General features: G+C 34.2%; 1 protein-coding gene across 1 annotated transcript in view; it reads left to right on the plus strand.

Moving 5' to 3' along the window:
- The window catches only part of usp28 (ubiquitin specific peptidase 28), a 41,387-nt gene extending 27,218 nt beyond the window's left edge, over positions 1-14,169 (plus strand). The window contains exons 19-26 of the mRNA XM_056445972.1: positions 2,784-3,017; positions 4,979-5,074; positions 6,987-7,165; positions 8,306-8,384; positions 9,858-9,937; positions 10,017-10,140; positions 11,437-11,632; positions 13,550-14,169. Coding sequence (XP_056301947.1) covers positions 2,784-3,017; positions 4,979-5,074; positions 6,987-7,165; positions 8,306-8,384; positions 9,858-9,937; positions 10,017-10,140; positions 11,437-11,632; positions 13,550-13,722 — 1,161 coding nt within the window. The 3' untranslated portion in view covers positions 13,723-14,169. The remainder of the gene's footprint in view (positions 1-2,783; positions 3,018-4,978; positions 5,075-6,986; positions 7,166-8,305; positions 8,385-9,857; positions 9,938-10,016; positions 10,141-11,436; positions 11,633-13,549) is intronic.
- The last annotated feature ends 3,128 nt before the right edge of the window (positions 14,170-17,297 follow it).

The raw sequence follows: 17,297 nt of genomic DNA on the forward strand, positions 1-17,297 counted from the left end.
TTACAATACATACAATATTTATTTATAAAGCACACTTAAAAAACAAAGTTGACCAAAGTGCTGTACATAAGAGTGCTAAAGACAGAAAAGAAAGCAAAATATAAAAGAAACATTTAACAAATAAAAGCAATAAAACAGTGATCAAGGAGTATTAAAAGCGAATCAAAATAGATAGGTCTTTAAAACGGACTTAAACACAGAAATAGAGGAAAGTCTAATGTGAATTGGTAGAATGTTTCAGAGTTTTGGACCAGCAACGGCAAACAGTCGATCACCTCGTTTTTTAAGGTGTGTTCTATAGATATATACTCTCAGAAAAGGTACACTGTTCCTTAAGGAACAGTTTTTTTATGATACTGTTCTGTTACTTTTATGGTACAATTGAAAAAAGGTGCACAATTGTTCTCATGAAAAGGTGCAAAAGTGTTGGACAACTCCTTCTTTAATACAATATCTATGAAAATAAATATTACTGGAAAGGTAAAGTGATTTTATGAATAATTTCTATATTAAAACATGAATCATCATCATTTAAAAGCATATGTTTAAAAAAAACTCATCAACATTATTTATTAGGTTCTATAATACAAAACAACTGGTAAAACAAAACTATCGGTATTATTAACAAAAAATTTAGGGCATTTTTAATAAACATTTGGTAAGAATTTTCTGATAAATACAGTTTTATTATTGATACCCCCACCTTTTGGCGTTTGCACACGTGAGCTGGCAAAAGTCCTGCATATACAAAGTGTTCATGCAGACATTTTACTATTGTAATACTAATCAAACATTGTGCATATCTCGTTACAATACTTTTGCATAATTATATTTCTATTTTAAAATTAAGTAAATTAAATTAACTTTTAAGTGATTAAAAAGGTGTTGTTTGAAACTTGGAAAAAAATGTTTTATATTTTACATGGGAGAATGTATTTCAACATTTTTGTGGAAAGTATTGTAAATTGTTTAGCAAAAAATAGATCTTTTGGTTGATGTTAAATCATTTTTATTCTTTACTGTAAATGGAAATGGTGCATTTACACAAAAAGTTGTTTAAAATGTATTTAATGTTTTATATTTACTGAAAATAAATTGACGCATTTTGCATTTAGCAAGATTCCCCTAAATAGTTCTTGAAGGAACAATTTGACACTGTGAAGGTACAAAGTGTCTTATCACTGTAGTGGTACCTTCATGGATCAGATTTGTACCTTTGATGAATGTACAATATTGTATCTGCAGGCTTTAAAACCAAAGGGACATTTTGGTTTTCCATGTTTTCCATGTTTCATGTTCTTAAAGGTACAAACTGCATGGTACAAGTTTGTTTCTTTGTCTGCATTTACACTGCCATTCAAGTGACTCAATTCCAATTTTTTCCCCCATGTGGTACAGATCGGATATGGCCCATGTACGGGTAAGCAGGAAAAAAATCACATGGATCCCGATTTACTCAAATCAGATTCAGGCCTTGTTCATATGTGGAAATTTACCCAATATGAATCAGATCCGTGCCCTCGTGTCTATAGTGTGAGCAGGTAGATTGAATTTTCACCTGTCGCGCATCATTAAAAACCATAGCTAATGACATTAACTCTGACGCTTTTATTTCGGAACAGACTTCAGCAGAGTCCCAAACCTTACATTTCATATACTGGGACAAAAAAAAGCTTTTATATTGTCGTGTAGCACAAGTATTTAAGCATGTTAGCAAGAAAGACAGAGTGCAATATCCGCCATGTAACCAATATAAGCTAATACAAAACTATTGCATAAATCACGCATTAAAATGCCTACTGGTTTTTAAAAAAAGCCTAGATTAAAAGAAGATGGCCAAATGAGAGCTTTTCTTTCATAAACTATAGTACAACAACTTGTCAGAAAGAAAATAAAAAATGAAACCCTGTGAACAGATTAAAAGCAGTAATTGAGAAAAGAGCACTCTTTTATTATCAGCTGTCAGTCAGTTTTTTTTCCTGGTCATTGCATCTTTGTCATGTGCTGTGTAAATGCAGGCAATCGGTAACGTGTCACTTTTAAAAGATGATGTAAGCAGGTCATCAGTTACAGTCACAAAAAGATACAGTCACAATATCGGAATTGACCATCAAGATCTGCAGTGTAAATGCAGCCTTTGTCACCTTAACTAGCAACACCTAACTAGCAGGTTTAACTAGTTTAAGTTACAATTCTGTTCCATAAAAAGGTACTGCCCCTGCGACAAGGGTTTGTACCTTCTTTGGTACAACATTTTACAATTTTTTCTGACCCATACACCCATACAGTCTCACATTTACTCACATACACAACCGACAATTTAGCTCAGCCAATTCAGTCTTTGGACTGTGGGGAAAAGCGGAGCACCCGAAGGAAACCCACGCGAACACCGGGATAAAAATGTTATATGTTTACAATACTTAAACATATATGATAAATGTGGGCCTTGCAGCTATGTTGTATATCTTGCTGGATTTCAGTTCATGTTTATTTTAAGCAATTGTTTTTATGGTTTCAGGTAATAAGAAACCATATGGGTAAATTATAAACAATAAAAAAAACATTTCTTTCCTCCCACTTACTAGCCATCTCCGCTCTCTGGTCAAATGACTGGTCAGAGATTCACTTTGTCACTGTTTTAAAAACCAATTAAAAATAAATGAGGGAATGCATAGATAACTAGACTTCCTGGTTTTCTTACAAATGCGTGTTATGACTAAATATCTCTATAAATTATGATAATAGACTGAGATCACTGACAGTCTTCTCTGTGTGTTCATCAGTCGGTTTCTGCAAGTGGACCTGAGACAGAAACTGATGAGGAAGAGCAGGTCATCAGTGCTGAAGGAGGAGCAGAGGCAGAAGCAGATGCACAGACTGAGCCAGAAGCCTCGTCCACTGAAGAAAACACAGCTGAAGACCCAAACACCCAGCCTGAAAATGAGGTTTCTGAAGTCGAGATTCCCAATGTAGGCAAGATTCTGGTGCGCTCTGACACCGATGGCTACAATGAGGAGGTAAATGTTTAGCACATGCCTCTGTAAGGCCTTGTTCACTCCTGTGAGCTTGTCCACATTCAATCGCATTCAGAGGTGGTTGGAAACACATTAGACTGGATTTCTCTTGTAGTATGAACGCAGATGTGATTGAATGTGTTCAGCTGCTAAAGACTGCCTCTCTCTGCCTACTGAGCTCATTCATAAACTGAGCACATTTTCTGTAAAAGTGTGCTGGATAGACAGATTTAAAAATGTTCTCGTAATAATTATGATATGTTTAATCTTTTTCTTTTGTAAAAATAAATAGGTATTTGGCTGAAAATTAGATATAAAATAGCTATGGCTACTCTCACTGCGGCTCTCATAATGAAGCACCAGTAAACTGATGTTTTTCATAAGATACAACTTTATGAAAATTTTATTTCATACCTATTATCTTTAATGTGCTTTTAATAGTTTTATACTATTCAAAGCGTCATTCTGGCACACAATTTAAGCCTCGAAAACTGTTGATGATGTTGCATGTATTGAATTAACATTTCATTGAGCTACTTTCAATGTTCTTAAATATTTTCTAAACGTATTTAATAAAAACAACAGCATATATGCGTGTTAAAACTGTGAAACAGAACAAAATGTGTTGGCATAATAGGAGTTTCTCAATATATATATATATATATAAATTATCTATAATTTCATTATAAATGCAAAAAGTAGCCTATTTAAGTGTGTTTCATTGATATTGTACTTTTAATAAGATTTTTTTGTACAGTAAAAAATTTGCACTAGCTTTGGTAGTATTAGATTGAAAGATCAGAGAAAGCCGATAGCTGCGCACAGACCCTCCCTCATCAGGGAAGGGATTGAATGTGGACAAAAGAGACACTTTTATATGCCAGGTGTGAATGGTGATGTGACTTGTAATCGCATCGCAAAAAGCACATCTTAATATCAGGTGTGAAAAGGACCTAAAATTGAGGCTACTTATACATTAAAGGTGTGTTCACACATCAAAAAATAAGGATCTATTTAGCTCTGATTCTCTCAGCAGTCATTACGATCAAATCTACAGATACAAAACCTAAATAAATGTTTCATAAACTTGTGAAGAGGTAAGAAAATGTAATCAGTCAAAATATAAGGCATCACACGCACACATACAGTTGAAGTCAGAATTATTAGCCCCCTTGTTTATTTTTTTCCCCAATTTCTGTTTAACAGAGAGATTTTAAAACACATTTCTAAACATAATAGTTTTACTAACTCATCTCTAATAACTGATTTATTTTATCTTTGCTATGATGACAGTAAATAATATTTAATTAGATATTTTTGAAGACACTGGTATTAAGCTTAAAGTGACATTTAAAAGCTTAACTAGGCTAACTAGGCAGGTTAGGGTAATTAGGCAAGTTATTGTATAGCAATGGTTTGTTCTGTAGACTATTGAAAAATAATTTAGCTTAAAGGGGCTAAAAAATTTTGACCTTAAAATGGTTTATAAAAAATTAAAAGCTGCTTTTATTCTAGCCGAAATGAAACAAATAAGACTTTCTCCAGAAGAACACTCTGAAAATTTCCTTGCTCTGTTAAACATCATTTGCGAAATATTTAAAAAAGAAAAAAAATCATAGGGGGGCTAATAATTTTGACTTTAACTGTACACAAATAAATATCTGCTTTTCCTCAGACTATAATTTTCATTTTAGTCATATAATTCATTTAGTTGTCTTTGGTCTGTTGCATGAATGTTTCAGTCAACCCAGATAAGTTTGTTTGGACATACTGAGACTCATCTCACTTCACTTCACAGTGTTTAGATGGCAGCTTTCATACATACTCAGATGAAAAAAAATGAGCAAAAGTCTGATTAAAAAGTTCAGTATAAGAACTTTTTAATACAACCAAACAAACAACACATCCTAAATTGAAAATTAATTGTTGACATATTTAATGTCTTTTGATCTGTGATTGAACAGATGATGTTAACACCAGCCATGCAGGGTGTCATTTTTGCCATTGCCAAGGCAAGAGAAGCCTTTGATAAAGATGGACCTGAAGCAGGACTCATCAAGGTACACTTCTGTACACTACTTTTTTAGACTGAATAAAACCTGGTTAAAAGAGGAGTGATGTTTTTTTTTTTTTACAAGAAAATACTATTTCAATTTTTCTGATCATTTTATTTAAGTTTTGATTTCACTTGTGAAATATACTAGCAGTTTCTGACTAAACATTGTATTAAATAATTCCATAATTACACACAGATTATTTAATATATATTGTAAAATGTATCTGTTAGAAGGGATGGTTCTTCCAAAAAAATTTATTCTGTCGTGATTTACTCCCCTTCACTCGTTCAAAACTTATTTGAGCTTCTTTCTTCCATTGAACACAAAAGAAAATATTTCGAAAAATGCTGGTTGCTAGCCCCCATTTACTTTCATAGTAATTTTTTCTAAGAGCATCTAGTGTTCTTCAAACATCTTTTGTGTTCAGTTAAAAGAATGGGATAAATCAGAAAATATAGGAAACCACATGAGGGAGAATAAATGATGGGGTTATTTTCATTTTGGCTGAACTATCCCTTTGTGCAGTAGGTGATCTGCCAAAATGCTAACCGGTTAGCATAATGTCTTCGAAACACAGTCCCTCCCCTGCCGTTCAAAGCCACACCTCCTGAAATCACGAACGCGTGCACCGCGACATGACAGCAGACAACCCACTAGTTCATGTCATTTGCCAGTTAGAAATGTAGTTAGTGGTTGGCTAGCGGCGTGCAGGAATTACACTTATTACTAAGCCATATACTTACATGCTATTTCAGAGCGAATGTTCAAAGTAGCATGGTTAACAATATAGAGAGCGCATGACAGGCTGTCATTGTTCAAAATTTAACCAATGTAAATATAAAACCTTAGTAAACTTCACCTCAGTAAAGCAGGCTAGTTAAAATGAGGGCGGAATAATGCTGTTTTCTTATGTTTTGTTGTTAAACTAAATAAAAATCGACATTATCGATGCTGTAAAAGGTCCCTTATGAAACTGAAAATAGTCACATTAATGTTTCGCTGAAAGATCTTAGTGGCTGAACAACATTTCTGTGTCTATAACCCATTCATAAAACAACAAAATCTACATAAGCTTTGCGTGACTAAAAGAGTTTTAAAACTTGACATTACCTGTCTAAATTCAGCATTTGATTTTACCGCAACTGTGGTTGTCTCGTGTGCACATGAACGCGTGGCGCACATGCAGACGTGCACGCACCAATGGTGGATCTGCGTGAACAGAGATGCACAGTTGTACAATTCTACATTTGCTGACATACAGTTTGGCCTGCTTATCAGAATTATGGCAATTGTCTGCCCCACAATATTTAATTAGATGAACATTTTTTAGTTTTATGCCTTACCTAGAATATAAATATGCATATAAACACATTTAGATCATTTACTGTAATCATTACTATTGGAATGTTCAAGCAGCACAACAAAAAATGTTTCTGAAGACAATCATCTACTGCACCTTTAATTAAAGGTTTCCCATGTTTTTTGATTCATCACTTTCTTTCTAATTGCATTCTATAATCTTGATCTTTGCTCAGACAGCTTTGATGTTAAAAAGTTTGATGAAGTAGTTTTTATTGACATATTTTAGTACTTTAAAACAATCTATTGTAAGGGTTGGTCATGTAAATCATGGTACAAAATGTAGTAATGAGCTGCAGGTACATTTTCTGTTATTTTACAGATTTATATATACATATACATTTCAAACAGACTAAAGTCAAACTTTCAACATCAGTGGATTACAAAATATGGGACACTTTTTTTACTAACAGATTTTAAAACCTTAAAACGAGTTATTTAAATGAGTAGAGTTATGAGTTCTGCACAGTTCACACATATTCAAATAACACTTCTAAGACATTAAACCAGATTATATAGCACGTGATTTAGCCCGTCTTTTTGATATCTTCATCAGGCGTTTCATGAGGAGTATTTGAGACTGTATGAACTGTCTCAGGAAGAGACCACACCGCAGCAGGACCCTCGGCTCCAGCATGTGCTGGTCTACCTTTTTCAAAACAAGGCCCCTGAGCGAGTTATTGAAAGGACGTTGCTGGAGCAGTTTGGTGATCGTAACCTGAGCTTCGATGATCGGTATACATGTTCTTTAATATTGATCACTTAATGCAGCTCGACTTTTATTGGTGAATAATTTAAAGGGGTCATGAACTGCCTTTTTTGCATTGCCGTTCCCTGAGATCTACTTAATAATGTTGCATTATCTTAAATTGAGTTCTTCTCAAAGTAACAGCTTTTATTTGTACCTTGCTTTAAATTTATCAAATGAAGCAAACAAATTAAGACCAGGTTCTTAATGACACGTCTGGATAACAGACTGGATCGGTTCAGATCAGTTGAATGAAAGAATTTACTAAATGTTTCATGGTTGCATATTTATTTATAGATAATAACTCTGTCAAGTGCAAACCCCAATATAAAAATGAAACGCATTAAAGAAAAAACATTTCCTTCCTCCCACTTATAGCCATCTCCACTCTCTGGTCAAGCGACTGGTCAGAGATTCACTTTCTCACTGCGTTAAAAACCAATTAGAAATTAATGAGCAAGTTCGTGGTTTGCTTACAAATGCGTCTTATGAGTGAACATCTCCATAAATTATGATAAGTGGCTCAGATCACGGACAGTTTTGTTAAAGTCCGTCAGCTCTTTCTGAATGTTGGGATCAGAAGGAAGGCAAACAAAAGACTGCGTTTTCCACTACTTGGCAGTGCACAACAGCTTGTTGGTGGGTTGATTGGTTCAGTCATTATTAACCTGCTGCAATGTGAGTAAGTAGGCGGAGCTAAATAGGCAGTGATGTAGACGTTAGAGTTTAGTCACTCTATTATTAGGTAATAAGGAGGCTCATTCCACCACCAATATATGCTGTTTTTAGGCTAACAAGAAAGTTGTAACATTGAAGTTGTATTTCACTGTTTATGTCCTATTTGAGATTGACTATTTAGGTTAATCTGGTTAATTTAAATCCAATCTAATAGTGTTGTTTTCTACTTATAATTAAGATACCGTGTGCTTAATTATAAGTTAATTATTTTGTTTTTGCAATACTACATTTGTTGTTTTGCAAAAAGTTTTGCATTTTGTCACATGAGTCTGAGAACTTTGAAAACTATGTGTAATAAAACATTAAGTTTGACGTTGTAATTTCTTTGTTTGTGTCCCATTTGAGATTGACTATTTAGATTAATCTGCACTGGATGTTTGTCCTCACAGGGCCGTCAGCATCATGAGAGAGGCCAGATCCAAACTTCGACTCATTAGACCAGAAGATATGGACATGGATGAGTATTTGGTAAAATCAATAAGGCTCACTTATCTAAAAATAAAACACATTTACACTTTTATTCAGAAAGAAGGCATTCAAATCTTGATCGAAAGACACTTCTTTCTTATACGCATTTACAAAACCTTACCAATTTCAATCTATTGAATGTTAATGCCTGTATTTGACACTGTTGGGGAGTAGCTACTGTAGAAACAAATAGCTTCGTTGCTAGCTTTTTAGTTAGCTAACTTTTTGGTCACACTTTATTTTAATGGTCTGTTTGTTGAATTGAAGTTTCATTGCATCTACAAGCCAACTAATTCTCATTAGATTATAAGTAGACCGTTAGTTTGGGGTGAGTGTAAGTTGACATGTAATTGCAAAGTTTCTTACAGTCAGTTATCAACAGATATTAAGTAAGACAGTCTACTAATACTCAAATGGACCATCAAAATAAAGTGTTACCACATTTTTAGTAGCTTAGATAATTATGAAACGATCTAGTTTTCCAGCTGCAATGGTCTGAAGCAGCATGGCACCATCTTACACCTTATTGGTAACTCAAACATCTAATTTATTATTACATTTATTTATTTATAACTGTTATTTTGTAAATAATATTTTAACAATAGTAACACAAGTTGAAATTCAATCCATAACAATTGGCAATTAACCTAAAGAAAGAAAAAGTTGTTTGAGTTGGACTTTTATTTTTCATTCAGTCATCTCAAGCCATTCCAGTGAATGGTTTGTACAAAATCACAACGTTTAAGATCTGATTTCTTTAAAAATGAATGATTTTCACTGCCTGACTGAGATATAATATAAAGTGAGTATCAGACCAAGACAAGAAGGACTGCTTTAAATTCCATTGTTACACCCCATGTTTTTAAAATATGGAAATTTATTTTTCCCCAGTATATTTAATGGTGGGTTCCAATGGTCTTTCATGTTGTTTATACTTGAACAACTAAATAATGCTGCAAAAGGAACTTTTAAATTGAAAATAGTCACATTAACCTTTCAACGGAAGTTTACCGGTGGCTGAAAAACTCCCTGGGCATATAGCCCATTAAATTTCTTACCAAAATGCATCCATGTCAATCCTTATTTTGAGAATAAGCTACAGTGTGCTTAATTATGTTAAGTATTTTGTTATTTCAATGCTACATTTGTTGCAGTTTTGTACTTTGTCACATGACAGTCTAAGTAATTTGAAAACAGCGGGTAATAAAACATTAAGTTTGACATTAAGTTCCAAATATTTTGTTTAAAATTAACATTTATTCACATTTTTGTTATATATGCTTTTTTGAAACAAAGTAGCTTCAATCTGACTAGCTAATGTTAGGAATTGACTTGTAATATAGCAAGCTACTTTTTTAAAAGTGTAGTTTGACAGCAGCTTAGCTTCTTTTTCTGGTGAGTAACTCAAGCTACAGGTTTGAGGTATACCCAACACTGGGATATTCATACTGTATTTTCTTGCTTTTTCCCCAGCAATGGCATGATGACTACAGCATGTTCAAGACAGTGTTCGCCTACCTGTTGACAGGTCTCGAGCAATACCAGAATGGAAAGTATGTAAACTCGTGGACTATAAATTGAGCCTGTTCTGCGTATTAATATGACTACAGCATTCGTCTTTTTCATTTACAGGATAAGAGAAGCTCTGATTTATCTGGCACATGCACATCAGGACAACTCAGCCCTGCTCATGAAAGGAGAGAGGAAAGGAGTGGACCAGTCACTTATTGCACTTTACAGGAGGAAGTGTCTGAAAGTATGTCCACATTAAGTCTTTCTCTGATCACCAAAGCGGCACGTACTTGAGTAAATCAGGAATATTGTGGGTCCACTTTAAATCAATTTCCAACTACACGTCAACTAGCAATTCATGAAGTATAAACCCAAGAATGCCTGGGACTTAGGACTAACTCAATTGTCTACTTAAAATATAATAATACTCAAATGTGAGTTAACTAATGTGTAGTTACAAAGTTATTTATTGTCAGAATGTCTAAAGGAGAGGCGATGCAGTGGCGCAGTAGGTAGTGCTGTCGCCTCACAGCAAGAAGGTCACTAGTTCGAGCCTCGGCTGGGTCAGTTGGCATTTCTGTGTGGAGTTTGCATGTTCTCCCAGCATTCACGTGGGTTTCCTCCGGGTGCTCCGGTTTCCCCCACAGTCCAAAGACATGCGGTACAGGTGAATTGGGTAGGCTAAATTGTCTGTAGTGTATGTGTGTGTGAATAAGTGTGTTTCCCAGTGATGGGTTGCAGCTGGAAGGGCATCCGCTGCATAAAACAAATGCTGGATAAGTTGGTGGTTCATTCCACTGTGGCAACCCCAGATTAGTAAAGGGACTAAGCCGAAAAGAAAATGAATGTATGAATGAATGTCTAAAGGAGACCATCAAAGTGAAGTATAATCATTCTGGGAATTTTAGTGCAATTCAAAAGCTGTTTTCTTAAATATTTATTTGTTTAAAATTGTATTTATTCCCTTGATGGGAAAATCTATTTTTTAGGCCTATTTTTAACCTATTTTTTAAGCAGTCGTTATTATAGTCTTCAGTGTCTGACTCTGAGGGAACAAACTGAGTTGCAAAAAATGTTTAATATCGGTGCACATTTTACAATTAAATACAATTTAAAATTTTAGTTAAAAACAAATTACTTTTAATTCATTGTTGTGATTTCTGTTTTATTGCAATTGCCTAAGTCTTTAAAAATGATTCTAAAACACTTATTTGGTGCTCAGAAATGGTTTCCTATTGTCATTGTTATAAACTGCTGCGTAAAATTATTTGTAGAAAGTTTTTTATTAAGTCTTTATATAATTAAAATATAACAGAAATAAACAGAGCATTTATTTTACAGAGTATTTTTAAACATTATACAATATACTTATTGCGCCCTTGTTGAATAAAACAAATCATTTTGATGGCAAATATCTGAATAGTATTATACTGTATGTAGTTTTGTCTTCATGTCTAATTTAAAGAATTTAGGGCTCGCGCTTTACAGAAAGGCTTTTTAGGTTCAACTAATACTGATACATTTATGCTCTGATATGCAGGAGCTGAATGAGAAGGCAGCCACACTGTTTAAAAGTCAGGATGAAAGTGACGTGACGGAGGGAGAGAGCATCATGAACGAGTGTGTGATCCCTTGCATGCACCTCATGGTCCGAGACAGTGTCAGCCAAGAGGACCTGGATGTCATCGAACTGATCAGGAATTGCTGGTGCTCCTACCTGGGGCAGGACATGGATGGTGAGATTTTTCACTTTTTTGAGATTTGGTATTCAGGCCATTTCAGTTACAACAGAGGATTTTAAACTGGGGTCAGGACACTGCAAGGGAGTGCTAAGGGGTCCTTTGGAAATATTTGGTGAAAACGGTTAATTGCCTCTATGCACAGCTAGAGTTTTGAAGCCAACGATAAACTTCCGGTGAAAGCTTAATGTGACTATTTTCAATTTCACAAGGTTGTTTTTACAGCATCGATGTTGTAATGTAATTACAATACATTCAGTTAAATAGACTTACAGTAAGCATTCATTTAGTTGTTCAAGCATAAACGAGATGAAAGACCATTGTAACCATTCTAGCGCCATAATTAGCAACAGGCTAGCGCAGAAATTCCATTGAAAATACTGTGGTCATATTTTAAAGACATGGCAGGGAGAAATGGAATTTAATGCGGTGCTTCTTGTCCGATCTGAGATCCACTTCATTTCGTATATCTAACAGGCAGCGAAGATCACCGATTTTTAAAGAAATCAGATCTTAAACGTGACAATTTTGTAATAGAAAGAAAGTTCACCGGAAGCTCTTTTCAAAAATCTTTTCACAATAGTTCATAAATAAATGAATAAAATAAAAATGTATTCAAATAATCATATTTTTTAGCTTATTTGTTATAATGAATAACTTAATAAATAATGAAATAATTGATACATGTTTAAATTATTGATTGATTGATTGATTGATTGATTGATTGATTGATTGATTGATTGATTGATTGATTGATTGATTGATTGATTGATTGATTGATTTATTGATAAACATACACCTGTAATGAAAGAAACAAACATATATGGCGTTTTTGCGCTCGCCTGCTGATCTGGACAGGCGCGTGCGAGTAAAAGGCTTTTTATTTCTTTTTATTTATAAATTTTATTTAGTTTATGCCACTAATCAACAACTAAATGAATGCTGAAGTCTATTTAACTGATTATATTTTAATCACATTACAACATCGATGCTGTAAAAGGAACTATATGACATTGAAAAAGTCACATTAACCGTTCACTGGGAGGAAACACTGGCTCTACATATACCCTATAAGGCAACTGAATAGACAGCAAATATTTTCCAAATACTATTAAGCAAGATTTAATATAAATAAGCCAAAATCGGATTGCAATAAGTAAAATTAAATTAAATAGTATAGTTTTTTCAAACAATAAATTTGGTCTTTTTACAAGAAACTACAGTAGTCAGTGTTTGAATTGAATGAAAAATGATTTTCAAAATTGTCCTGAGACAAGAATGGATGTTGTTGAATAGTTTTAGGATCCACTTCACATGTTGACTACTGTATGTATTAGTAATGCACAATATATCGTTTCAGGATCGATATCGCAATGTAATCATTCGCAATAGTCACATCGCGAGTATATGCAATGTTGAGTCTGGATTATAATTTAGCATTTTGCAAGTGTTTTTTGAAGCCTGTGACAGTGTGAAGGTTTAATAGCATTCAGGCATGAAAATATTTACCGTGTGTAACATTGAAAAACGAATAACGATTAATTTTATTGAATTGTTTATAAAACAAAGACTGCAGTGTTATTTTACATTTCATTATTTAATTATTGTATACCTTGCATCTTTTTCTTTATTGAATTTATCTATGCTTGTAGATTGTCTACAGAATCGTCCCAATCAATCTGAAATTCTAAATTCTTTCCAAACACTTATTCAACTCATCCAGTGAAATTGTATTCATCTCACAATATATATCATAGAATAAAAAATATCACAATGCGAAATTTTTTCAATATCGTCCAGCCCTAGATGTATATAAGTAGGTGCAGAAGGATCACATCTGGAGGTCTGCTGCATCTAAACAATTGAAAGACCATTAGCTTATTATTAGCCGTTGTCTACATTTGTCTGTTTCAGATTCTCTTCAAGAAAAGCTCAGTGAGTTCCTGCCCAGAGTCCTGGACTGCTCTGCAGAACGAGTAGTGCTGAAGGAGCCCCCTAAAGTGAGGAAGTCCCCTCACGATCTGTGCAGTCGCCTGGCAGCAGTCATGGAGTCCATTCACAGCGCCTCCGTCGTCATCGTGAAGTGAAGCTTTAAAAAAACAACACCACGCTACAGTCACAAGGTGATCTAAACCAAAGCCTCGGCCTGAGCTGGATTTTAGTCTGCTGCACAATAACGCTTTCAAGCACGCTACGACACACACACACTCACTGTGCTTTCAATTCCTTGAAGAGAAATTGATTAGCTGCTCTAGACGTTTGATCTCAGGAAAGATCAAATAGATGATGTTTGAAAAGAGGGCAGTGAAGGCTGAGTTTGTACCCTCATCTTCTTTTCACGTCAGCTGTAGACACATAGCGTGAAAATAGTCTTTTATTGAGATTTGCAGAAGCCACTTTATTTCAGTCTACACTTAGCTGAAGATCCTCTATGTATTCTTTCTTTGTACAGTAAGCTTGTCTGATTTTCCACTCCATTGTTTGACCCCTTTACCTTTCAGTGTTCTATCTTTCAATAAAATTTTGATTTCTGACTTTGTTGCCTTGTCCTGAGTTTCTCCTTCTTGCATTTGTTTTCTCCTTGCATTTGTTTCTCCTTCTTGCATTTGTTCATCTCCTAATCATCTCTTCTTATTTTCTGTTTCTTCTTATTTCTTCTCATCATAAATGTGGCCCTGGATCGTAAAACGTTTTAATCTTATGTTGCAGTAGCCAAAAATACAATCAATTTTATTTTATGTAAAAAACATTACACTCTCAGAAAAAAATGGTACAATGTTATACCAAAAAAGGTACAAACCCGTGTCACCGGGGCGGTACCTTTTTATGGGACAGAATTGTACGTTAAGACAAAGAAACAAAATTGTACCATTGCTGTTTATATCTTTTAAAGACGTGATTTGTACCATGGGAAACCAAAATGTACCTTGCAGAACCTGCAGATACAATATTGTACCTTCATCAAAGGTACAAATCTGATCCATGAAGGTACCACCAAAGTGACAAGACCGTTTGTACCTTAACAGTGTCAAAAATGCTTACCGAACATTTATTTAAAATGCCTTAAATGATTATTTCACAATCCTTATAGTTTTATGTTTTACCAGTTATTTTGTATTATAGAACTTAATAATTTGTGTTTATAAGTTTTTTTAAACATATAATTTTAAATGATGATTCATGTTTTAATGTGGAAATTGTTCATAAAATCACTTTGCCTTTCCAGTAATATATTAATTTTTATAGGCATTGTAATAAAGGAGTTGTCCAACACTTATGAACCTTCATTTCAGTTGAAAAGGGGCTAATATTTTTTACCTTAAAATGGTTTTTAAAAAATTTATAACTGCTTTTATTCGAGACAAAATAAAACAAATAAGACTTTCTGCTGAAGAAAAAATATAGGAAATAATGTGAAAATTTCCTTACTCTGTTAAACATTATTTGGGAAATATTTAAAAAATAATAAGAAAAAAAATTCAAAGGGGAGCTAATAATTCTGACTTCAACTGTATATATTTCTACAGTGAGTATATACATGTCAGTGTCAGTAAAATTATGTGTTAACCACAAGCAAATTATAGTTTTACTTTTACTTTTTGTATTTATTAAAACTGCTTATTTGCTATGAGGTCATTTAATTGTTTTATGGATTGGTGCCCTCGAAATGGTCTTGAATTCTCTAAACAGGATATGAAAATGTTAAATTATCAAGGGTGTAGATTCGCTCTTGACATACAGAGCACATGCATTGAAGAGCACAAAATCTGTTTCGCGTTTTTAAAAACATGATTAAAGTACTTAATAATATATATAAACACTTAATAATACAAATAACAATCCCGTCCCATGCTGCAAAAGTCAATTTATATGATTTTACTGCAGTCGAGCTTTGAGCAGGTATAAATGTAGAGATACTTTGAGAGGTGTGTGACGCAATTGAACTGTTTTATCCCGATTATTGTTTTTCATAATCATGGAGGCCAAAATGAAAATTAAATTTTAATGGATTCCACTCCCTTGGTTTAAAGTATTATACGGTGAACTAGTAGCAAACTTGACTTGGTGCACATGTAAGTTAAGAGTTGATGAGGATTACTTTATTTTGAAGTCGATTCAATTATTGGTAGGGGCATTTCAGTAATTGGTTGTTATTGGTGGGGACACGTTGCCTCCATCCATGCCAATTCTACGCCCTTGTAAATAATCAAAACAAAGTGAGACAATTCCTATGGGATAATGTGAATTTATTTATTATCAATAGATGTACTGCAACTGATGTTTGTCCTAGGCTCTTCCTTTAATCTGTTTTCTCAATCAGACTTGGTATCTAACTTGGCTATACTTTCCCATCCAAAACTGAACATCGAATATTATCAAACAGAGCAAAAACCGAGTTAATTAATACAATATATTTTTGTACATTTGCATGGAATCATCATGTATTGCTCAGTCTTCTGAAATATTTCCCCACAACGCTGCTTGCTTTCTTTCTCTTTGGGTTAATTTAGCAAATCAGACATAATCTCTGGAGTTTAATTAGACTTCGAACGCTTCCATGATTGTTGATACGACAAACCCAGCACTGCACAGTAGATCGTGGTCTTCTATGGCTATAGGAAGAGTATGAGAAAGATAAGATGCATTGGAGACATATGGTTAATTCACACAAGCATGTCGTAACTTACACAGTCTTATCATCATTGGACTCTCCTGTTACCCTGAAGATATGCAAATAAGAAGTCAGAAAATAAATAGAAACTGAATACAATATACAGAAAATGATGGAATTTTATATGTAGCCAACAGTAATAGACAATGAAATAATTACATTTACTAGCAATAATAGCAGTTCTTCATTAACTATAGGCTGTTTATGGTTGCTGTACAGTATACTGCATTCATATATAACTAAAACAGTTAAGTCTGAAAACAATCCAGAGGTTTTTTTTTCATCAGATTTGAGAACACAGAATAATCTTACAAGTTCTGTCTTCTGTCCTTAGAGCGAAGCATATGCTGTCTGTGATGGTCCATGAGTCCCCCAGAGTTTCTGACAGTGAAGCACCTTTTGTCCATTTCTGAAATGACTCAGCACACCTACAGAAGGTAACTGATTAAATCAGTGAACTACAGAGCCAGATCAGTCTCAAAAATAATACATTTACAAACTAGAATTTATGTGCACTGCACCATTCACATTTATCAGTAATCAATATTAAAACACAATTCTTAAATGCACAAGTCATTCATTCATTCATTTTCTTTTCGGCTCAGTCCCTTTATTAATCCGGGGTCACCACAGCGGAATGAACCGCCAACTTATCCAGCACGTTTTACGCAGCAGATGCTCTTCCAGCTGCAACCCATCACTGGGAAAACATCCATACACACTCATTTACATACATACACTATGGAAAATTTTGCTTACCCAATTCACCTATACCACAGGTCTTTGGACTTGTGGGAAAAACAAGGAGGCAAGGAGAGAACATCCAAACTCCACACAGAAATGCCAACTGACCCAGCCGAGGCTCAAACCAGCAACCTTCTTGCTGTGGGGCAATCGTGCTACCCACTGCGCCACCGTGATGCCCGATGCACAAATCTAATTTGTAAATTTAAAACAATTGATGAATTCCCAAGTAAAAAGCATACATTT

The sequence above is a fragment of the Danio aesculapii genome, chromosome 21 (genome assembly GCF_903798145.1).
Source record: "Danio aesculapii chromosome 21, fDanAes4.1, whole genome shotgun sequence".
Classification (NCBI taxonomy): Eukaryota; Metazoa; Chordata; class Actinopteri; order Cypriniformes; family Danionidae; genus Danio; species Danio aesculapii.